The sequence below is a fragment of the Bison bison genome, unplaced genomic scaffold (genome assembly GCF_000754665.1).
Source record: "Bison bison bison isolate TAMUID 2011002044 unplaced genomic scaffold, Bison_UMD1.0 scf7180017864367, whole genome shotgun sequence".
Lineage (NCBI taxonomy): Eukaryota > Metazoa > Chordata > Mammalia > Artiodactyla > Bovidae > Bison > Bison bison.
The window spans coordinates 5,323,438-5,341,747 of NW_011494939.1; the positions used below are offsets into that span (position 1 = coordinate 5,323,438).

General features: G+C 38.2%; 1 protein-coding gene across 8 annotated transcripts in view; it reads left to right on the top strand.

The window, feature by feature from the left end:
- The window catches only part of YEATS2 (YEATS domain containing 2), a 105,184-nt gene that overhangs the window by 51,915 nt on the left and 34,959 nt on the right, over positions 1-18,310 (top strand). For 6 of the 8 annotated variants that reach the window (XR_826684.1, XM_010855666.1, XM_010855672.1 and 3 more), the window contains 8 exons: positions 811-855; positions 3,533-3,713; positions 4,660-4,902; positions 6,525-6,683; positions 8,083-8,186; positions 9,522-9,629; positions 10,363-10,545; positions 15,781-16,039. Coding sequence is in view for 7 of the 8 variants with exons in the window: in XM_010855666.1 (XP_010853968.1) it covers positions 811-855; positions 3,533-3,713; positions 4,660-4,902; positions 6,525-6,683; positions 8,083-8,186; positions 9,522-9,629; positions 10,363-10,545; positions 15,781-16,039 (1,282 nt within the window). In the remaining variant the exon portion in view is untranslated. The remainder of the gene's footprint in view (positions 1-810; positions 856-3,532; positions 3,714-4,659; positions 4,903-6,524; positions 6,684-8,082; positions 8,187-9,521; positions 9,630-10,362; positions 10,546-15,780; positions 16,040-18,310) is intronic. The other 2 variants (XM_010855670.1, XM_010855669.1) reach the window with 2 other exon arrangements.

Below are 18,310 nucleotides of genomic sequence, written 5' to 3' on the forward strand. Positions count from 1 at the left end.
GAGCCATCAGGGACCTTCTTGCAAACTTTTAAAATTTTACATTTATTAACCTCTTGGAGAAGGAAATGGCAACCCACTCCAGTGTTGTTGCCTGGAGAATCCCAGGGACGGGGGAGCCTGGTGGGCTGCCGTCTATAGGGTCGCACAGAGTCGGACACGACTGAAGCAACTTAGCAGCAGCAGCAACCTCTCCCTGGCTTCGTATTTTTCCCCTTCTCTCCCCTTCCCCTCTTCTCCTCTCCCCTCCCTCCCCACTTCATCATTTTTACCTATTGATCTTACTGTGTAAGATTTATATTGGCAAGCTGCCACAAATCCTTTTTTAACTTTTAATTTAAAATATAAAAGGCAAGAATATGAACATATCTTTTTTGTATGTAATTGTAAACTTTTTTGTTTATATTATTAACATTCCCTCAATGTATACTCCTTTCTCTCCTCTAAAATAAATCATCCATGATGCAGATATACTGGTAGTTATTAGTATTGCCTAAATTTTCCTTCATTTTTTCCAAAAGTGCTTAGTAAATATAGCCTAAGTATTTAATTGTGCCATCACACTGCATGTATATTTTTATAGACTGTCTTTATAATAAGCGCTTATATGTCTGAGGTTGTTTTATTTATTTTATTCAATTTTTCTCTTAGAAAATTGAGGGCTTTTATTGATGTGATAAATCAATAGTTTACATTATGAAAAAGTAGATATTATGAAAGGAAGACTTGCAGTGAAAGTGTTTTAGATAAGATTGTATCTTAAGGTTTATAAGTAAGCATAGTAAAACTTAATACTCTTACTTCTCTCAATAGCTGGACAGAACTTACACTGGCTTGCAGACTCTTGGAGCAGAGACGGTAGGTTATTTTCCTGCAGTATTATTTGGGAACAAGTAGAATGAAAATTCATCTTTGTTTTTAATTAGGAAAAACATGAATGCTAAATTAAAACAAAAGTTTCTCCCCCCATTTTTATTTTTTAAAAATTGTGATAAATTTACACATAAAATTTACCAACTTAATCATTTTTAAGTGTTCAGTTCAGTCGCTCAGTTGTGTCTGACTCTCTGTGACCCCGTGAACCGCAGCACGCCAGGCCTCCCTGTCCATCACAAACTCCTGGAGTTCACTCAGACTCAAGTCCATCGAGTCAGTGATGCCATCCAGCCATCTCATCCTCTGTCATGTCCTTATTCTCCTGCTCCCAATCCCTCCCAGCATCAGAGTCTTTTCCAGTGAGTCAGCTCTTCGCATGAGGTGGCCAAAGTGGTATTAAATATATTTACATTTTCGTGCAGCTGTCACTAGCATCCATCTCCAGAGAACTCTTTTCATCTTGGAAAACTGAAACTACTCATTGATCATAACTCATCCTCTGCCCACAACCCCTGGCAACCACTCTTCTACTTTCTGTGTCTATGAATTTGACTGCTCTACCATATAAGTAGAATCATACAGTGTTCTTTTGTGTGTGTATGACTGCCATATTTCACTTAGCACAGTGTTCTCAAGGCTCATACACATTGTGGCACATCAGAATTTCCTTGTTTTTAGGGCTACAGTCTGTCAGTCACATCCAACTCTTTGTGACCCCGTGGACTGTAGCCTGCCAGGCTCTTCTGTCCATGGGATTTTCTAGGCAAGAATACTGGAGTGGGTTGCCATTTCCTTCTCCAGGAGATCTTCCCGACCCAGGGATCGAACTCAAATCTCCCTCATTGCAGGCAGACTATCATCTGAGCCACCAGGGGATCCCTTTTTTAAGGCTGAGTTACATTCTGTTGTTGGTATATGTCACATTTTGTTCATCCATTTATCTGCCAATGAAAGCACTTGAGTAGCTTCTGTCTTTTGGCTATTGTAAATAATGCTGCTGAGAATGTGGATCTGTCTGAGTCCCTGTGTTTAGTACTTTTGGGTGTATAGCCAGAGGTGGAATTGCTGGATCACACAGTAATTCTATTTTTGATTTTTTGAAAAACTGTCACACTTTTTATCATAGCAGCAGCACCATTTCACCTTCCCACCAGCAGTGCACAAGCATTTCAGTTTCTCCACATCTTTGTCTGCTTTTGTTGTTTTCTTTTTTTTGTATTTTCCAGTAGGTGTGAGGTGGTGTTTCATTGTGGTTTGGGTATACATTTCTGTAATGATTATTGATGTTGAGCATCACTCAGTGGTTTATTGCCATTTATGTATCTTCTTTGGAAAAATGTTAATTCAGATCCTTTGTCCGTTTTTTAATTGGGTGTTTGGTTTCTTATAGCTGATTTTTAGGAGATCTCTCTCTGTGTTCTTGGTATTAATCTCTCATCAGATATATAATCCGCAGATATTTTTCCCCATTCTGTGACTTTCCTTTTCACTCTTTATTGTGTTCCTTTGATGTGCAAAAGTTTAAAATTTTGATGTAGTCTGTGTGTTTTTTTTTAATCTGTACATTTTGTATCATACCCAAGAAATCATTGCCCAATTCAGTGTTACAATACTTTGCCTCTATATTTTCTTCTGTGAGTTTTATTGTTTTAAGTGTTATGTTTAGGTCTTTAATCTACTTTGAGTTAATTTTTCCGTATAGTATAAAGTAAGCATCCATCTTCATTCTAATGCATGTGGATCTCCAGTTTTCTCAGCACTGTTTGTTGAAAAGACTATCCTTTTCCCAATCAGTGGTCTTGACACCCTTCAGAAAATAATTCTGCCATATAGATTCTTTTTAGTGTGTGAGAGTATATTCTAGCCTAATGATCTATGTGCCTATCTTTATGCCAGTACCACACTCTTTTAATTACTATGATTTTGTAATAATATCTTTTGAAATCAGGAGGTATGAGACCTTCAATTTTGTTTTCTCACCCCATCTCCACCCCCTGCCCTATCCCCCCCACTTTTTAGTGTTCATGATATATCAGCAGTAGCCATTATGATGAGAATTAGCTAAGTTAAACCTTACTCTCTTTATGGAAATGTGCTGTGTTAGGTCAGAACATATTTATTGATCATGTACCATATGCTAGGCACTGGTTCAGATACTGAGGACACAAAAATCAACAAATGAGAGCAGCTGTAATTCTCAAGGGGTTTTATTCTTGATTGTGTTGAGAGTGGGGAGAAAGTATATAGTAAACATAAATGCAGATAAGATAATTTCACTTACAAATGAGTGTTATAAAGAAGAGAATAGCTGGGAGACAAGGGAATTGCTTTTGCTAGGTTAGTTAGGGAAGGCCTCTCTGAGAAGGTGACTTTTGATTGAGACCTAATGGTGAGAAAGAGGCAGTCATATGAAGACTGGGGAGGAGAGTGTTCTAAGGTACAGAAACACTAATGGAAAGTCCCCAGTTTTATGATTGGTTTCATTGAGTTATTTATTAAACTAGATTAGATTATATCCTGGGGTAAATCCTATTGAGATTGAAGTATAACTAGGAATCACTTGCCACATCTCTTAGAGCACCATGTTCTAAGATGGGTTTGGGGCTTTCTGTGACATTGATGATGGATTCATGAGCCCACTTGTTGCACGGTTGTGTAGGTAGTGGATGTTGAGCTCCATCGGCATTCTCTGGGAGAAGACTCCGTTTATCCTCAGTCCTCTGAGTCAGACATCTCAGATGCCCCACCGTCCTTGCCTTTGACCATTCCAGCCCCCATGAAAGCGTCCTCACCGATAAAGCAGTCACATGAGCCAGTACCTGATACCTCTGTGGAGAAAGGTAATATATATTTTTCCATGTATGGACATGCATTTTACCTTGTATGGAGCGTTCCTTTCCCTCACTTGATAGTGAACTGCTGTCTTAAGCGAGTTAAGAGTATATGGAAAAGAAATTGTCCATAAGCAGGCATGCTGCTCTCCTACAGAGAGGTAGTATGAAAATAGCCAACTCTTTACTCTTCTCAGAAAATTTTTTTCATAAAGTTTTGTCAACATTTCATAGAACCTAGAACTCACTGAGAAAAGCATATTTATTCTTTGAATATAATGGTTTCCTCTCATAGATACAGGAAGACTTTCTTGTTTGGACCCTGATTGTGTGAATAAGAAGCTTGAATATTAAGTATCTAATCTTTCTTAAAATACAATATAAGATTTGTTATTATGCATTTTGACCATGGCATCATTTCATTTAATAGGCATATAAGCATATAATGAAGTATTTAGGTGTTCATTTATGTAACAAATACAGATACAATATAAAATTGATTCTGAATCATATTGATTTACTTGGTAAGCCTACATTTTAATGTGTGTTAATATTTTAGTTCTTTTATAAAAATCTCAACTTTATTCCTCTTAAATTTTAGTTGCATCATTTTTATGGGCATTTAATAAAACAGGATATCATTAGATTAAACACATGCTTTGAGTGTTTCCTCTTTGAACAGTTTTTCAATTCATATATAAAAAGTGGGAGAACATAATGAACTTGTGTAAATTTTATTATATACTGTTAATGTGTTTTCTGATTTTTTGAAACAAGCATTTTGATGAAATATGATTGTAGGTGTGATATTTACATTTCACCCCAAAATATATAAAGCGGTATTAAATACCTGTCTACTCTGTTTATTTTACTACTGGTAAATGGCTTAAATAGTTGTTGAAATGATAAGAAATTTCAGAGTGATTGATGACTTATTTGCCTCTTTCATTTCAAGAAGGATTCCCAGCCAACACTGAAGCTGAGAGACACACTACATTTTATTCTTTGCCATCTTCGTTGGAACGAACACCTACCAAAATGACAACATCCCAGAAGGTTACCTTTTGTTCTCATGGCAATTCAGCTTTTCAGCCAATAGCATCGAGCTGCAAAATTGTGCCACAAGGTCAGATTCCTAACCCTGAGTCACCTGGAAAATCCTTCCAGCCTATCACCATGAGCTGCAAGATTGTCTCAGGTATACATGGTGTATGTGAAGTTGGTGTGTGTAAAAATTGTTAGAATGACAAAGCAAAGTGGTTTTGGTTGTTGTGGTTTTTTTTAACTTTTTCTAAGTAGGGTTTTTGTTTAGTTAGCAAGCAAGCTAGGGACTTCCCTGGCAGTCCAGTGGTTAAAGATGCACTTCACTGGAGGGGACACAGGTTTGATCCCTGGTAGAGAACTAAGATCCTGCATGCCACGTGGCAAAACAACCAGCCAGACAACAATAACAGAAAACCCAGAAGGTTAATTACTATTGATTTGCAAAGCCGAGGTGTCACAAAATAGAAACAAGAGTCATCCATACAGAAAGAATTGAATGAGGAAAGAAAGAAAATTCAAAGCAGTCAAATTTTCATCTAGAATCAGCACAGGTAAATTGTTTGCTAAGATGTCTGATGGAAAGCTAAGGCAGGATGAGGATTATATTTGGAAACCAGAGTGACTATTAACAGAGAAAACTTAGTGGCCTTTGGTTTGTAGTTGAGCTTCAGGGGTTGATTTGAAGTTGAGATATCTTTTACACTCACTAGCCACACTAGAAATTTACTCATTCCTATGATCAGTAGGTAGTTCGGAGGCTTCATTTTCACTGAGGTTGAATTGTCCACTTCGTCACAAGTTTTACATTTATGTTAGGTAAACTTCTAGTAGAAATATGCTTTATAGTTTTGGCTGTGCCCTCTTAGAGAAGACATGAAAGTCAATAGAAATACCTAGGCAGGGGGAGGACTCTATATAATACTTAAATGGCAGGGGTAGTCTTCAGTGCTAAAAATAGCTAAGCAGAAATATGATCCAAGTCCTTGAAGAATGTATAATTTTATACCCCACCCCAACCCCAGTTAGAAGCATTTTGGAACTTGCTGCTTCAGAGGTGGAGTTGGCTGAACATGTAAATTGTTTTGAAGTTTAGAGAAACTCATGGATGACCGATGTGATCACTGCCAGTTGAGGGTGTTTAATGGTGTATTGGTCGGTAACCTTTGAGAGTGTTCTGTGGAAACATGGATCTCTGGATTATGTCTGTGACATGGTATTGAGAGAGATTTTTGGGTGGGTGAGTTTTGTATTTTCCTGTCAGAAATTCATTGCAAATCAAGATTTGGTTCCTAAGTCGAGATGTTCACATAGTAATTTCTTCCCTCACTTTAGTGTCTTCAAGTGTAACCAGTATTATAACAACCTGCCCAAGATGTTATTACCTAGAGATTCAGCAGTTCCACACTTATCTAAAGCACTTGGTTTTCAACTTCAATGTGCTACTGGGGGTCTTGTTAGAATACTGATTTATATTCAGTAGATCTAGGGTAGGACCTTAGAATCTTTCTAACAGGCTCCTTGCTGCTGTTGCTGCTGCTTCTGCTGCTACTGCTGGTCCATGGATAAGGATGTAGAGAGTGAAATACTCTAGTCCCTGGCCTCAGCTGCTGCTACTGCTCTCAGTACCTGAAACTTAAAATTTCATTCTCTTCTCCCAGTTTGTCACCTTGGTCCTGGTGGCTCGTCCCCTCTTCCATTTTCTTTAGCATCCTCTTAGATAGACTGAATATATCTCTTTTGTTTAGTTTATTTTGTTTTTCTTTTTCATTAATAAAGGTTCCCCCATATCAACCCCAAGTCCTTCGCCATTGCCTCGAACCCCAACTTCCACTCCAGTCCATGTGAAGCAAGGCACTACCAGTTCTGTTATTAATAATCCTTATGTTATCGTGGACAAGCCAGGGCAGGTTATTGGAGCCTCCACTCCTACTGCAGGTGTGTGTTTGAACTGAACAATATTCATGCAATCCCCAAGGTGACTTAGTAGCCAGATAATGGGAGAATGAAATTTTCAACCGTGAACAGGAGGAGGGAATACATCAGAGTAACTCCTCTGAGTTTCTTTGAGACAATTTACATTTTGTTATATTTCTAGAAATTAAGTTTTTTTTTTTCTAAAGATTCAAACTGAGTCATAATTAATTTTCTAAAAATAAAAATGTAGATTATATTCTCATTTAGATGGTATTTTTTTTTGGACAATGTGGTTATTAAATTTTCTAAATTAAGCTTTAGAACAGGAATAGCTTTCCGAGCCATACATGTTTTTCCTCAGTGATAAAGGTAATCTTTACTTTTCTGCGAATTAGATAAAACTTGCATGTGGGAGGGAAACTGAACTCTGTAGTTATTTAAAAAAAAAAAAAAACTGTAATGGGAAGAATAAGTCTTTGGATTCACTGTGTTTATCATTGTAACCTCAAATAAATAGAGTGCTTTTTAGATTTCTTTGAGGTACTTAAAACATTTTACTTATTCTCTTCAATCAACTGTTTAAACTCATGTTCCTCTGTGTAAACATTCTGTAGCCTTCACTTCTAATTAAGAGAAATGAAATAAGAGGAATGACTATAATAAGACTGATTTTTTTTAACTTAATTGATTTTTAACACAGATTAATGTATTTGGGCCTTTGCAAGTATTTGGAAAAGTTATGTTCTTTAACAGTGATTATAATTATAGAACTCCTTTAAGAAAATGCTACTTTCAGAGATTCCCTTTTGAATACGCTTAGGGATTTTAAGAAGGTGTCCTTTGAGGATGTTTAGTTTTAGGAATAAGCCAGTCTCTGTAGGCAAGTTTGGTAAATGGAGGAGGTGACCAAATTAGTCCATTTTTAGTCTTGACTCCTGGTTGACTGTTGATAATGTGACTTTCTTTGATCAGATCCTAAAGACAGTTGTACTTATAGAGTACAAACTGTTTAGTGTTGTCAGTATTTTGCAATAGGCGTAACCTTCTAGTGAAACTACTTTGGAGAAACTCACATTCAGTTGAATGCATACATTTTGGCACATTGTGAAATAACCAGCACCATTATGTTACAGTATCTCTTTCTATAAACGTGCAGATACACAATGTCTACTTAGTTTACTTATTCTACTATACTTCCTGATTAGCTTCGTGTCCCTTTTTGGGATGAAGTGGTCAACTTAATGGAATGAATCCATAAGTGTTTTTTCTATAATAATCTCCTGGTTGTAAGTTTTCAACCCTTCAAAATGAACACTAAATAGTGGGGAGAAGAGCAGGGTGGTGGAAAATGGCTTCAGAATTCCATTTTGTAAATTTTACTTTGTTCATACTTTGTTTTTAAATCGACTTTTCTTGTCAGGAAGTCCTACCAGCAAGCTCTCTACTGCCTCTCAGGCCTCCCAAGGAACAGGTTCCCCAATTCCTAAAATTCATGGAAGTAGTTTTGTAACATCTGCTGTCAAGGTAACACTCTTATTGCACTTTGCTAGTTTCTAAAATGGTACATTCAGGTTGAGCCAGAATTTGTCAGGTGATACTGCAGATTTCATAAAGTAGAATCTTCAAGCTAAAAAGTATCATAAAGATCAAGTACTCCAAACTCCCCTCCCTTACCTGTGATTTGTTTGTTTGTTTGGACAGCTTTTAATAGAGTAATAATTCTCCTCTTTCTACAGTCTATTTCCCCCCTCCCCCACCTTCTTCAGGGTAAGAAGTGTTTTGAAATTTAGAACCCCAAATAAGATCTGATTTGTTCAGATCATAGTGCTAGTTATCTGCTCACTGTTTGGCAGAGACAATCAGCACTGTTGGATTAGTGATTCAGCTTGTCATTGTCTTGGCTGCCTTATGGCTAGAACCTCTGAGGTAAAGACTCCTGTTTGAGAATTCCTGAAAATTCAAAGATCATCTCTTACATGACTAGTGCTAACACAGCATTTCTTTATTTAGGCACTTAATGGTGATGATACTGAATAGTTTTCTGATCCAAGGCGAGGTTTTTCTCTAAATTCAGTGTAGTCTGTGATCACTGTATTATAAGAATGCCTGAATTGTAAAAACTCCCTTAATGGCTTTAATTCTCTACCAGTGTATTTTTTTCATGTTTGTTGATGATATTTCATTACAGTTAAGCAGTGCTTTTAACTTTGTTGCTTGCCCCCAACATTTTGGGAAATTGCCTCTGAGAGTTGGCTTTTGTATTTGAGAACTAGAGACAAATGACAGTAATTTTGAATTTTGACCCTTGTTGTTTTGCTAATTGTTCTTTTTGCTGTGTTGTTTTTTAAATTCTTAGTGAAAAAATAGCCCTCTGCATCCTGAGTATTTATTCTAGAATAAGGGTAACAGATCAAGTTACAAGTAGTGTTAAAAGGGTGTGTGTACTGAAACACTGTAACTACCTGTTACATTCATTTGTTATTCAGTGCCTAGACTCTAGGGATAGAAAAGGAAATAGAAGATAGTACCTGTCCTTCAGTAGCATCTGGCAGGGGCCTGGACATGAAACCAGCGAGTCAACCAGACATTAGAGATTATATGATAGGAGTCTTTGCAGCTGATAGTGGGCGCATATGAGTGGGTTCTTGCCAAGTTATAGCCTTACTTTGAATTAGCCTCAAAAGCAATAATTAAAATGCAGGTGGACTTGGAAGACCCCAAAGAATTTTGGGTTTTTGTCTTGCTTTTTGGTATATGTTGCTGGAGAATGTCATAGGCTTTTATTAAATATAAGTGACTAGAGTGTCTGAAATCACTGACTTTATCCTAATTGTACAATACGTATTTTTACAAACACAGCAGGAGGATTCTTTGTTTGCATCTATGCCACCTCTTTGCCCAATTGGGAGTCACCCTAAAGTTCAAAGCCCCAAACCTATAACTGGAGGACTTGGAGCTTTCACAAAAGTAAGTATTCCTGAGGGGATTATCCCACAAGTTGATAAGTTCTTGTTACAGAATCTTTTTTTGTGGCACGTTGGAGTTGATTGATGCTACCACCCCACAATATGAAACTTTTTTTAGTGTGTTTCATCTGTAAGACTGGATCCTACTTCCAAGACGTGCTTCCTTTTGTTTACTGTTGTTGACAGGGCTTCCCCTGAAGTTCAGAAAGATGGGAACTTCAGCGAGCATCAACAGTGCATTTCTCTGTAGTGCCATTTTGCCACCAGTGCCTAAAACAAATGACCAGATTGGTTTGCAGATACACTGGATCAAGTCCACACCCTACTTTTGGTCCCTTTAATAGCTATTACAGGCTGTATTAGGCTTCCCAGGTGGCTCAGTGGTAAAAGAATACCTGCCAATGCACTAGCCACAGGAGCTGTGGGTTCAGTGTCTGGGTCAGGGAGATCCTCTGGAGAAGGAAATGACAACCCACTCCAGTAATCTTGCCTAAGGAATCCCATGGACAGAGAAGCCTGGTGGGCTACCATCCTTGGGGTTGCAAAGAGTTGGACACTACTGAGCATGCATGCATGCTGATTTAAGGCTATATTTAAGCAGTATTTTTACCCATCTAGTGGAGTCATTTTTTAAAGACCAGGCTTCCTTAATTCCTGCAGACAGAATAAATTCAAATATTAGTAGAATTGTTCATGGACTGTTTATTCAGTGTCATTATCATGTTTGTTGCAAGGTAATCATCAAACAAGAACCTGGTGAAGCCTCTCATGTACCCACAACAGGAGCTGCCAGCCAGTTACCACTCCCTCAGTATGTGACTGTGAAAGGGGGTCACATGATAGCTGTGTCCCCTCAAAAACAGGTTCTAACTGCTGGAGAAGGGACGGCCCAGTCACCAAAGATTCAGCCCTCCAAGGTTTGTGTTGGGTAAGGGTGGAGAAGTCAACCTGTCAGTGAACGTTGTTTGCCTGAGTCATGGCCAAGTGGTGCAAAGATTCAGGGTGAGAGCATCACTGATGATCCTGGGAAAGCTTGTGGATGAAAGTCTATGTTAAATCTACCTGTTCTTGCCATAGTCACTGACAAGAGCAGGAACATGTTTTGTAGAGGGGCCGGAGACAGTCCAAGAGGTGAAGGGACACTGTGTTATCTCTCTGGCAGTAAAGGCTGTTGACGTCGTGGACACAACTGTCTACTAAATTCAGGTCTAAAGTGGGTAATGGAAAGGATCGAGGTCCACTGTTTACTTGTTTATTTCTGATAGGAGAGTGCTATAGTTTGTACCTCTGATGTCTTGGCTGTGTGATCTGTTGAGTGATTCCTGGCTCCTTAGAGAGTTTATTTTCTTTGTTATCTGGAGGTTTGGGGAATTTACATATTGGGAGAATTGTAAAGCAGAGATACATGTTTCCCTGTATCCATGGTGCTTAGGAGTGCCAGAGTTTATCCTGCTGTTATTCATATATTGTCTTAATCCTCAGACAACCTTGCAAGGTGGCTATTTTCACCACTGTTCTACAAATGAGGAAGTTGTGGCTCTGAGAGGTTAAGCAACTCCCTTATGAGCATACAGCTATTATAATAAGTGACAGAGAATTTGAACCCAGGTCTAGTGACTCCAAAACTCCCCATTCTGGACCTGTTAAAATTTGGGGCTATTGTCTGTAACCTCAGCATGCTTTTAGAACATCCAGAGTTAAAATTATTTCACTTAATTTAGGGCAGATATATCCTAAAGCTATTACAAGTATTATGTGAAGTGCTTGCTTTTCAACTTTAAAATAGGAAAAGGTTTTAGATATTTTGGTTAGTCTAGATAGCTGCATGTAAATTGAGTTAAAAATTCATAGTGTTATAGTTGGTTCTAAAATCTGTAAGAGTTCATTAACTACTTTGCCAGACTTCCCTGCTTATAAGACTCAACTGATGATTAAGAATGTATAGATACTGAGGCCCCCACCTCAGACTTACTGATCAGAACTTCTTGGGGGCCCTGGGAGTTTGGATTTTTAACAAGCTCTCCTGTTGACTCATATGATCAGGCACATTTAGGAACCATAGAGCTACAGCATCAAATCTGACTTGGGGGTTTCCATAGGCAGAATCACTAAAACAGGCAACCCCCAGCTAGTTCCTGATGCTTCTTCCGTTGTTTTGGCCTCAGGGATAAGCATTCTGTCCAGATTCCTTTTGTGAATCAGTTATTGTCATCTGGTCTTTGTACTCAGATATGTCCTATATGTTGTTTAAAATCTATTTTGGTTCACCTAGAAATACATGGTATTTCTGATTTGGGTTTTGAATCATTATAGCATTACTCTTTGTCCTCAGAAACTCTGAGAAGTTTCCACTTTTTGCTACTTTTGTATTTTGCAAATCTGTTCACCCAGTAATATTGGCTTTCTTGTCACATTGCCACCTACCTAATGGCAAGGTAGGACCAAGAGAAAGTGGATGATGCATTTGTGCTAGAATAAAACCATGCCTTGAATAAAATGTAAAGGCACCTGATAAGAAAAGCCACAGAAGTGTGAAAAAATTGCAGAGAAGCAGCAGAACATGAGAAAAGACATCTATTCCAGAAATTTAGTACCTGCTTTAGACTCAAGATAAGGAGCTGTGTGTACATACAAGCTGTCCCTCTTATTGCTGAGGTGCAGTGAGAGAAAGCAAGCCCGAAGACAGAAGGGTGAACAGAATAGTACTCTTAATTTCCACACAGCTTTGGCACAATAGAAATAACAGCTTAGTTTTTTTATAGAGATAGAGGTGCTGATTTTGACACGAAAGAGACAGCTAAGGAATTGGTGGTTCACATGAGAAAGAAGGAAGCAGTGTGGTTTAGTTAAAACAGCATGAGCTTTGTAGATGGACCGGGAGGCCTGGCGTGCTGCGATTCATGGGGTCGCAAAGAGTCGGACACGACTGAGCAACTGATCTGATCTGATCTGACACACTTAGATCTCAGCCACTTATTACTTGTGTGAACTGGGCAGATTCATCTCTCTGAACCTTGTTTTTTTATCTAATAAAATGGAACATTACCCTTTCTTTGCCTTTCAGTGCTGTAGGAGAATTAGAGATCATTGTATATAGAGTACCTCACACAGAGCAGGTGCTAAATCAGTGATGGCATATAATGTTATGTGAGATACAGTGTGTGAGTACCATGGAATAGTTGCTGTCATTGAGAACTAAATCGTAAGTGGCTGTATTTTTCAGTGTCTGGAGGGAAAGTCACATATGTGAATCCTCAGCTTCAGGTTGCTAGTTTCTGACTTGCAGAGGTCTGTACAGTGCACAGGGAGGGCAGGAATAAAAACACCGAATCAAAGCATGAATCAGAGTTAAGTGTTTATAACAGTACAGAACAAAGGTGAAACTGCTTTGTGAAACTGTTGATAGGAGGAAACATGGAAAGCAGAGACAAGTGTTGTGGGACGGGAAGAAGAGAACATTTGGTAAGTGATTTCAGGCTCTAGGCCAAAATGTTGAGGTGGTTGGTTTTTTTTTTTCTTTTTCTTTTAAGCTAGTTTGGGGCTACAGTGTCCTACGTAAGAGACTTAGCTGTGGTGTCATAGACATAAACCCTGCATAGGGCTTTCCCCAGTAGAATGCCAGGCGTCCTCATTCTCCTCAGTGTTTTAGAATAAAGGAAGGGAAGTTCGTCTTGTGAGTGGTTTGTTCTTAATGTACAGGCTCTGCTAATAAAAACTGCCCTCTTGTGGCCAACATGGTGATGTTTTATTTGGCTTTTGGAGAGATTAGGTACATCATATTCTGGACATTTTGAAGCAGTTGAGTATGAGGATAGAGGCTGGCACAAGGAGAGAAAAGCAAGCCAGATGCATGGGATTTGGGAGAAAAATTAAAATACGTGCATGTGTGTATTATTTTCCTTTTTTTTATATTGAAGTATAGTTTGTGTACAGTACTATATGTTACTGGTGTACAGTGTAGTGATTCACAATTTTTAAATGTTATACTCTCTTTATACTTATAAAATATTGACTGTATTCCCTGTGTTGTACAGTATACCCTTGTAGCTTATTTTATACCTAATAGTTTGTACGTCTTAATCCTCTATCCCTGTACTGCCCCTCCTTCCTTTCCCCACTGGTAACTACTAGTTCATTCTATCTGTGAGTCTACTTCTTTTTTGTTATATTCACTAGTTGTATTTTTTTATATTCCACATGTAAGTGGTATCATATGCATATATTATTTTCCTTTTAGATCTTTGTTTTCTTTGTTAATTTAGGAACATGAAAATATATGTAATTTAGCTTAGTCAGTGGATTATTAAATGTGATATATTTTGTAAATGTAAAGACAGATGTCTTAGGAAAAAAGTTCAACTACTAGAACAGACATTCCCAAACCAGAAGCTTAAATAAGCTTATTTCTCTCACACATATAAGACCAGTAGGTAGTTCTGGTGTGTGGTCCCACAGTCCTCAAGAATATAGACTCTATCATGTTTCTCTGTCATTTTCAGCATTTGGTTTTCGTCCTGTGGCCACTTCACCTCATGCCACCAAGTTCACGTTTCTGGTCAGCAGGAAGAGGGAAGGGGAAGGGGTTTTAGGGAGAGCGGAACTGAAGAGTCGCACACACCACTTCTGTTCCTATCCCTTAGCCAGAAAGGAGATGTCAAACCTGGATGTGAAGGAGCTGGAAAATAGTATTCTGTGTGGCCATGACCATGCCTGAAAATTGGAGGTTCTACTACTGTGAGAGAGAAGCAAAGAATAGATATTGGGGTTCAGCTGGGATATATTCCTAAAAGGAGAATTGCTTTAATAGGGTAAATTTTCAGCTTTAGTATATCCCAGTACCCTCTGGAGTGGCTGGACAAATTTATCTTTCTACCAGCAGTGAACAAAAGTTCCTGTCTCCCCATATCCTCTAGCCAGTTCTTGGTATCATCAGGCTTTAAAACTTTCCCCTCCAATCTGATGGTTGAAAAGTACTTTCTTCTTTAACTTTTTCGCTTTTAGGAGGTAGATCTTTTGCTATTCTTATAACCTTATAGAAGTCTTTTCATCTAGTTTCTGGTGAAGTCTTTTTATAAAATAAAGAATTGGGGAGTGGGAAACACTGCCCCAGTTTTCCATTAATTAAGTTGTTCCTTCTAATTGAAAATCCTACTATTGACCTTGTTTTAAAAGAGCTCCAAAGTATTTTCTTACTTGAAAGAGTTTATAGTCTTTTCAGCACAATGTATTTCTAATTTTCATTGTTTGGTGCTGGAACCTTTTTTTTAAAAAATTGAATTAAATGTCTTTCTAGCTTACACTTTTTCTTTTCTAACTGAATGTCTACCTTTAAGGAAAGAAAAGATTAGAGGGTATAGAAAAAGATAACTTTTCTTAAAAATCAGTTGGAAGAGGTGTCACGTGTTATGCCATATAATGAATGACATTAATTTCTAGATGTTCTAATGATGAAGAAATAATTGCTTCAGAGAAAGCACAGAAGGAATTAATGAAGATGTGATATTTAAAAGTATATAGTGGAATTTATACTTTATATATGAAAGTGTTTATTGCAGTTTTCATAATATTAAGTTTAAAGTTACCTAAATAGTGACACAGCAGTGAAATATTTACTTAGATTATGGTATATCTATTCTAATACATTATTTTTTGGTCACCTAAAAATGTTTTTGAAAAACAATAGCATTGGAAATCCCTGTAATATGATGTTAAAGTTAAAAATTATAAAACTATATATATCCTAATCTTTGTTTTCAAAATGTACATTAAAAAGAATCAGAAGTAAATAAATACTGCATTAAAAATATTAGGAGATTATTTCAAGGTAAGTAGAGTTTTATTTTTTCCTTTTTATTTCTGTTTGTCCTAAGTTTTTTTTTAACATATACTACTTTTTATAATTAAAGTTAGTTATAGATAGTAGCTGGAGTTAAGACAAAAGCTATAACAGTTTATTGTAATAACATACAGATTGTGAGAAATACTGCTGTTCGCATCATAGATAGCATTCCTAGACAACTGAATTAGACAGTATATGTGTTGTGTCTAGGAGTTTGCTTTGTTCTTTGCTGAAACAAGAGTGACTGTACTGTTTTAAAACCTTGAAGGAGTATGAGAAGAAGCACTGCTGGATTTTTCTCTGTTTTGAACAGGTTGTTGGGGTGCCAGTCGGGTCTACTCTGCCTTCAACAGTGAAGCAGGCTGTGGCAATCAGTGGTGGTCAGATCCTTGTAGCCAAGGCCAGCTCATCTGTCGCCAAAGCAGTTGGTCCAAAGCAAGTTGTGACCCAAGGAGTTGCCAAGGCAATTGTGAGTGGAGGTGGAGGAACCATTGTCGCTCAGCCAGTGCAGACATTAACCAAGGCTCAGGTCACTGCTGCTGGCCCTCAGAAGAGTGGATCCCAGGGTTCAGGTACTGATACTAATTGAGGGCCCTTTGAACAACAGCCCCTTCCAAAATCCTCTGTGCTAGTGATTTTATTTGCTATTTGGTTCTCTCTAGGAAAACTTAGTAGGTTGAAGTTGTAAGGAGTTTTATAAAGACATGTTAATCTTTTTCATGTAACATTTTACATAGAGATCTATAATGCTTCTGCTTTAAGGTATGTGTGTGTGAGAGGGAGATAAAGAACAGTTGAAATAGAGTATATTTCTTGATACTGCTTTCAAGTCTGAAGAATAATTCTCATTTGTCCTCATTTCCACTTTGGGTTCTATTTCAGATTTAAGATCTTGGTATGTTCATTTGCCAGCAGCATTTGGAGATGTTTGACTAAAGCATTCTCTACTAAATAAAAGTTTAAACACTTTGAATGTTTTAGTCCTTGATGTGTTATTTCTGTGAGGGCAGGAAGAAATATACTTAAGGCATTTGATATGTACTCATTTTTGATGAGACTAAAGAGTGGTTGCTGTGAGTTGGGAGGATAGAAGGGTAGTGAATGTCCAAAATGAAGATTTCAGAGATGACGGATTGCTACTGATGACAGAGTTCATTTGTGGCATTAAAAATGAGTGTTTGACCTATGGCTGATTCATATTGATGTTTGGTAGAAACCAGCACAATACTATGAAGCAATTATCCTTCAATTAAAAATAAATAAATTAAAAAAGAAAAATGAATGTTTGAGATGGACTGGAGAAGTGATCTTTGGAGTTTGGAAGATATAGCACCCCAGAAGGGAGAGAATTAAATAAGTCTTCTACAGTGCTGTCACTGAGAATGATTATCTTTAGCATAGAGCACAGTACTTTTGAGTCAGGAGTCTGCCTTCAGCAAATGAGGGGAAGTGACTTGAGAGTTCAGGAAATGAGAGCAGAAAAGAGAGGGAGATATAGCTCAGTAGAAGCCTCAAAGGAGGCAGGACTCTTTCTCCTCCCCTGGAGTGAGCGGTGATAATGGTTTAAAAGCCAAACTGCAGAGCAGAAATGTTCCTCTCCTGGCCCTGCTGCTAAGTCACTTCAGTCGTGTCCGACTCTGCGACCCCATAGACGGCAGCCCACCAGGCTCCCCCGTCCATGGGATTTTCTAGGCAAGAGTACTGAAGTAGGGTGCCATTGCCTTCTCCCTCCTGGCCCTAGACCTCAGATATTGAGGTAAAACAGAAAATAGCTAGGGGATTCCTGGGGATGTCTTATTTTCAGAGGGCTGACAGTTTTAATTACCACAAAAAGAATGTTCAAGGAGGCTAAGGTTCTAGAAGGTGTAAGGATCTCAGCATGAATTCCTGGGGTTAGGGGCATAGTGAGAAAGTGAAGGAAGAAAGGATGAGGGGATGGGTTCAGATCAGGGACCTTGAGCCCCGTGGGGACGGGCTCTGGGTGTGTGTGGTAGAGAGGTTTGCGGTTCTGATGTGGTTGCTATGCATAGTGATTTAAGATGAGATTAGTTCTGGTCATAACGGAGAGAGATGGCCCTCAGTTCAGTCTCAGTTCCTGGTTATTTGGGGCAACTTCCAGGGTTCCTGCCTCCCAAAGCTTTGCATAGTGAAGTGGTGATGAGAAGAATACTCTCCCAGGCAGGAGGAGACAGTGAGCGTCCTTGCCCTGAGGCTGCTCAGGTGGGTGGTTCTGTAGGGTTTGTTTGGTGGAGATTCTTTTTTTTTTTTTTTTTTTTATGTATTTTATTTTATTTTTAACTTGACAATATTGTATTGGTTTTGCCATATATCAACATGAATCCACCACAGGTATACACCTGGTGGAGATTCTAATGCAAAGTAACTGCAGAAAGTTTTCATGTTCAGAGGTTTTACAGCCATGTGCACTGAGAAGGAAATTCTAAGTGGTAAGTGAAAGCTGTTTGACATAGGTGAGACTTTTAAAAGATGAATTCTAGTTTCATAGTATATGTGTCAGTAGTTGACTATAGCGTTTTTTAGTTCTTAGGAAGTGAGGGAGACTAAAAGTCTTGTTTCAAATCAGTATATTCAGTGTTACTAGAAATTGACCATAAAGGGGCTTTAAAGAAATGCGAAGGAAATGTTATTTCACATTTGAAATGTGATTATTTCATTAATTGTCTAAACCGTAGTGCTTTTGAGAGTTGAGTCACTATTAATATTTATAGTGGGTGCTGTGTGCTAAGTTGCTTGAGTTGTGTCCAACTCTTTGCGACCCTATGGGCCATAGCCTGCCAGGCTCCTTTGTCCATGGGATTCTCCAGGCAAGAATACTGGAGTTG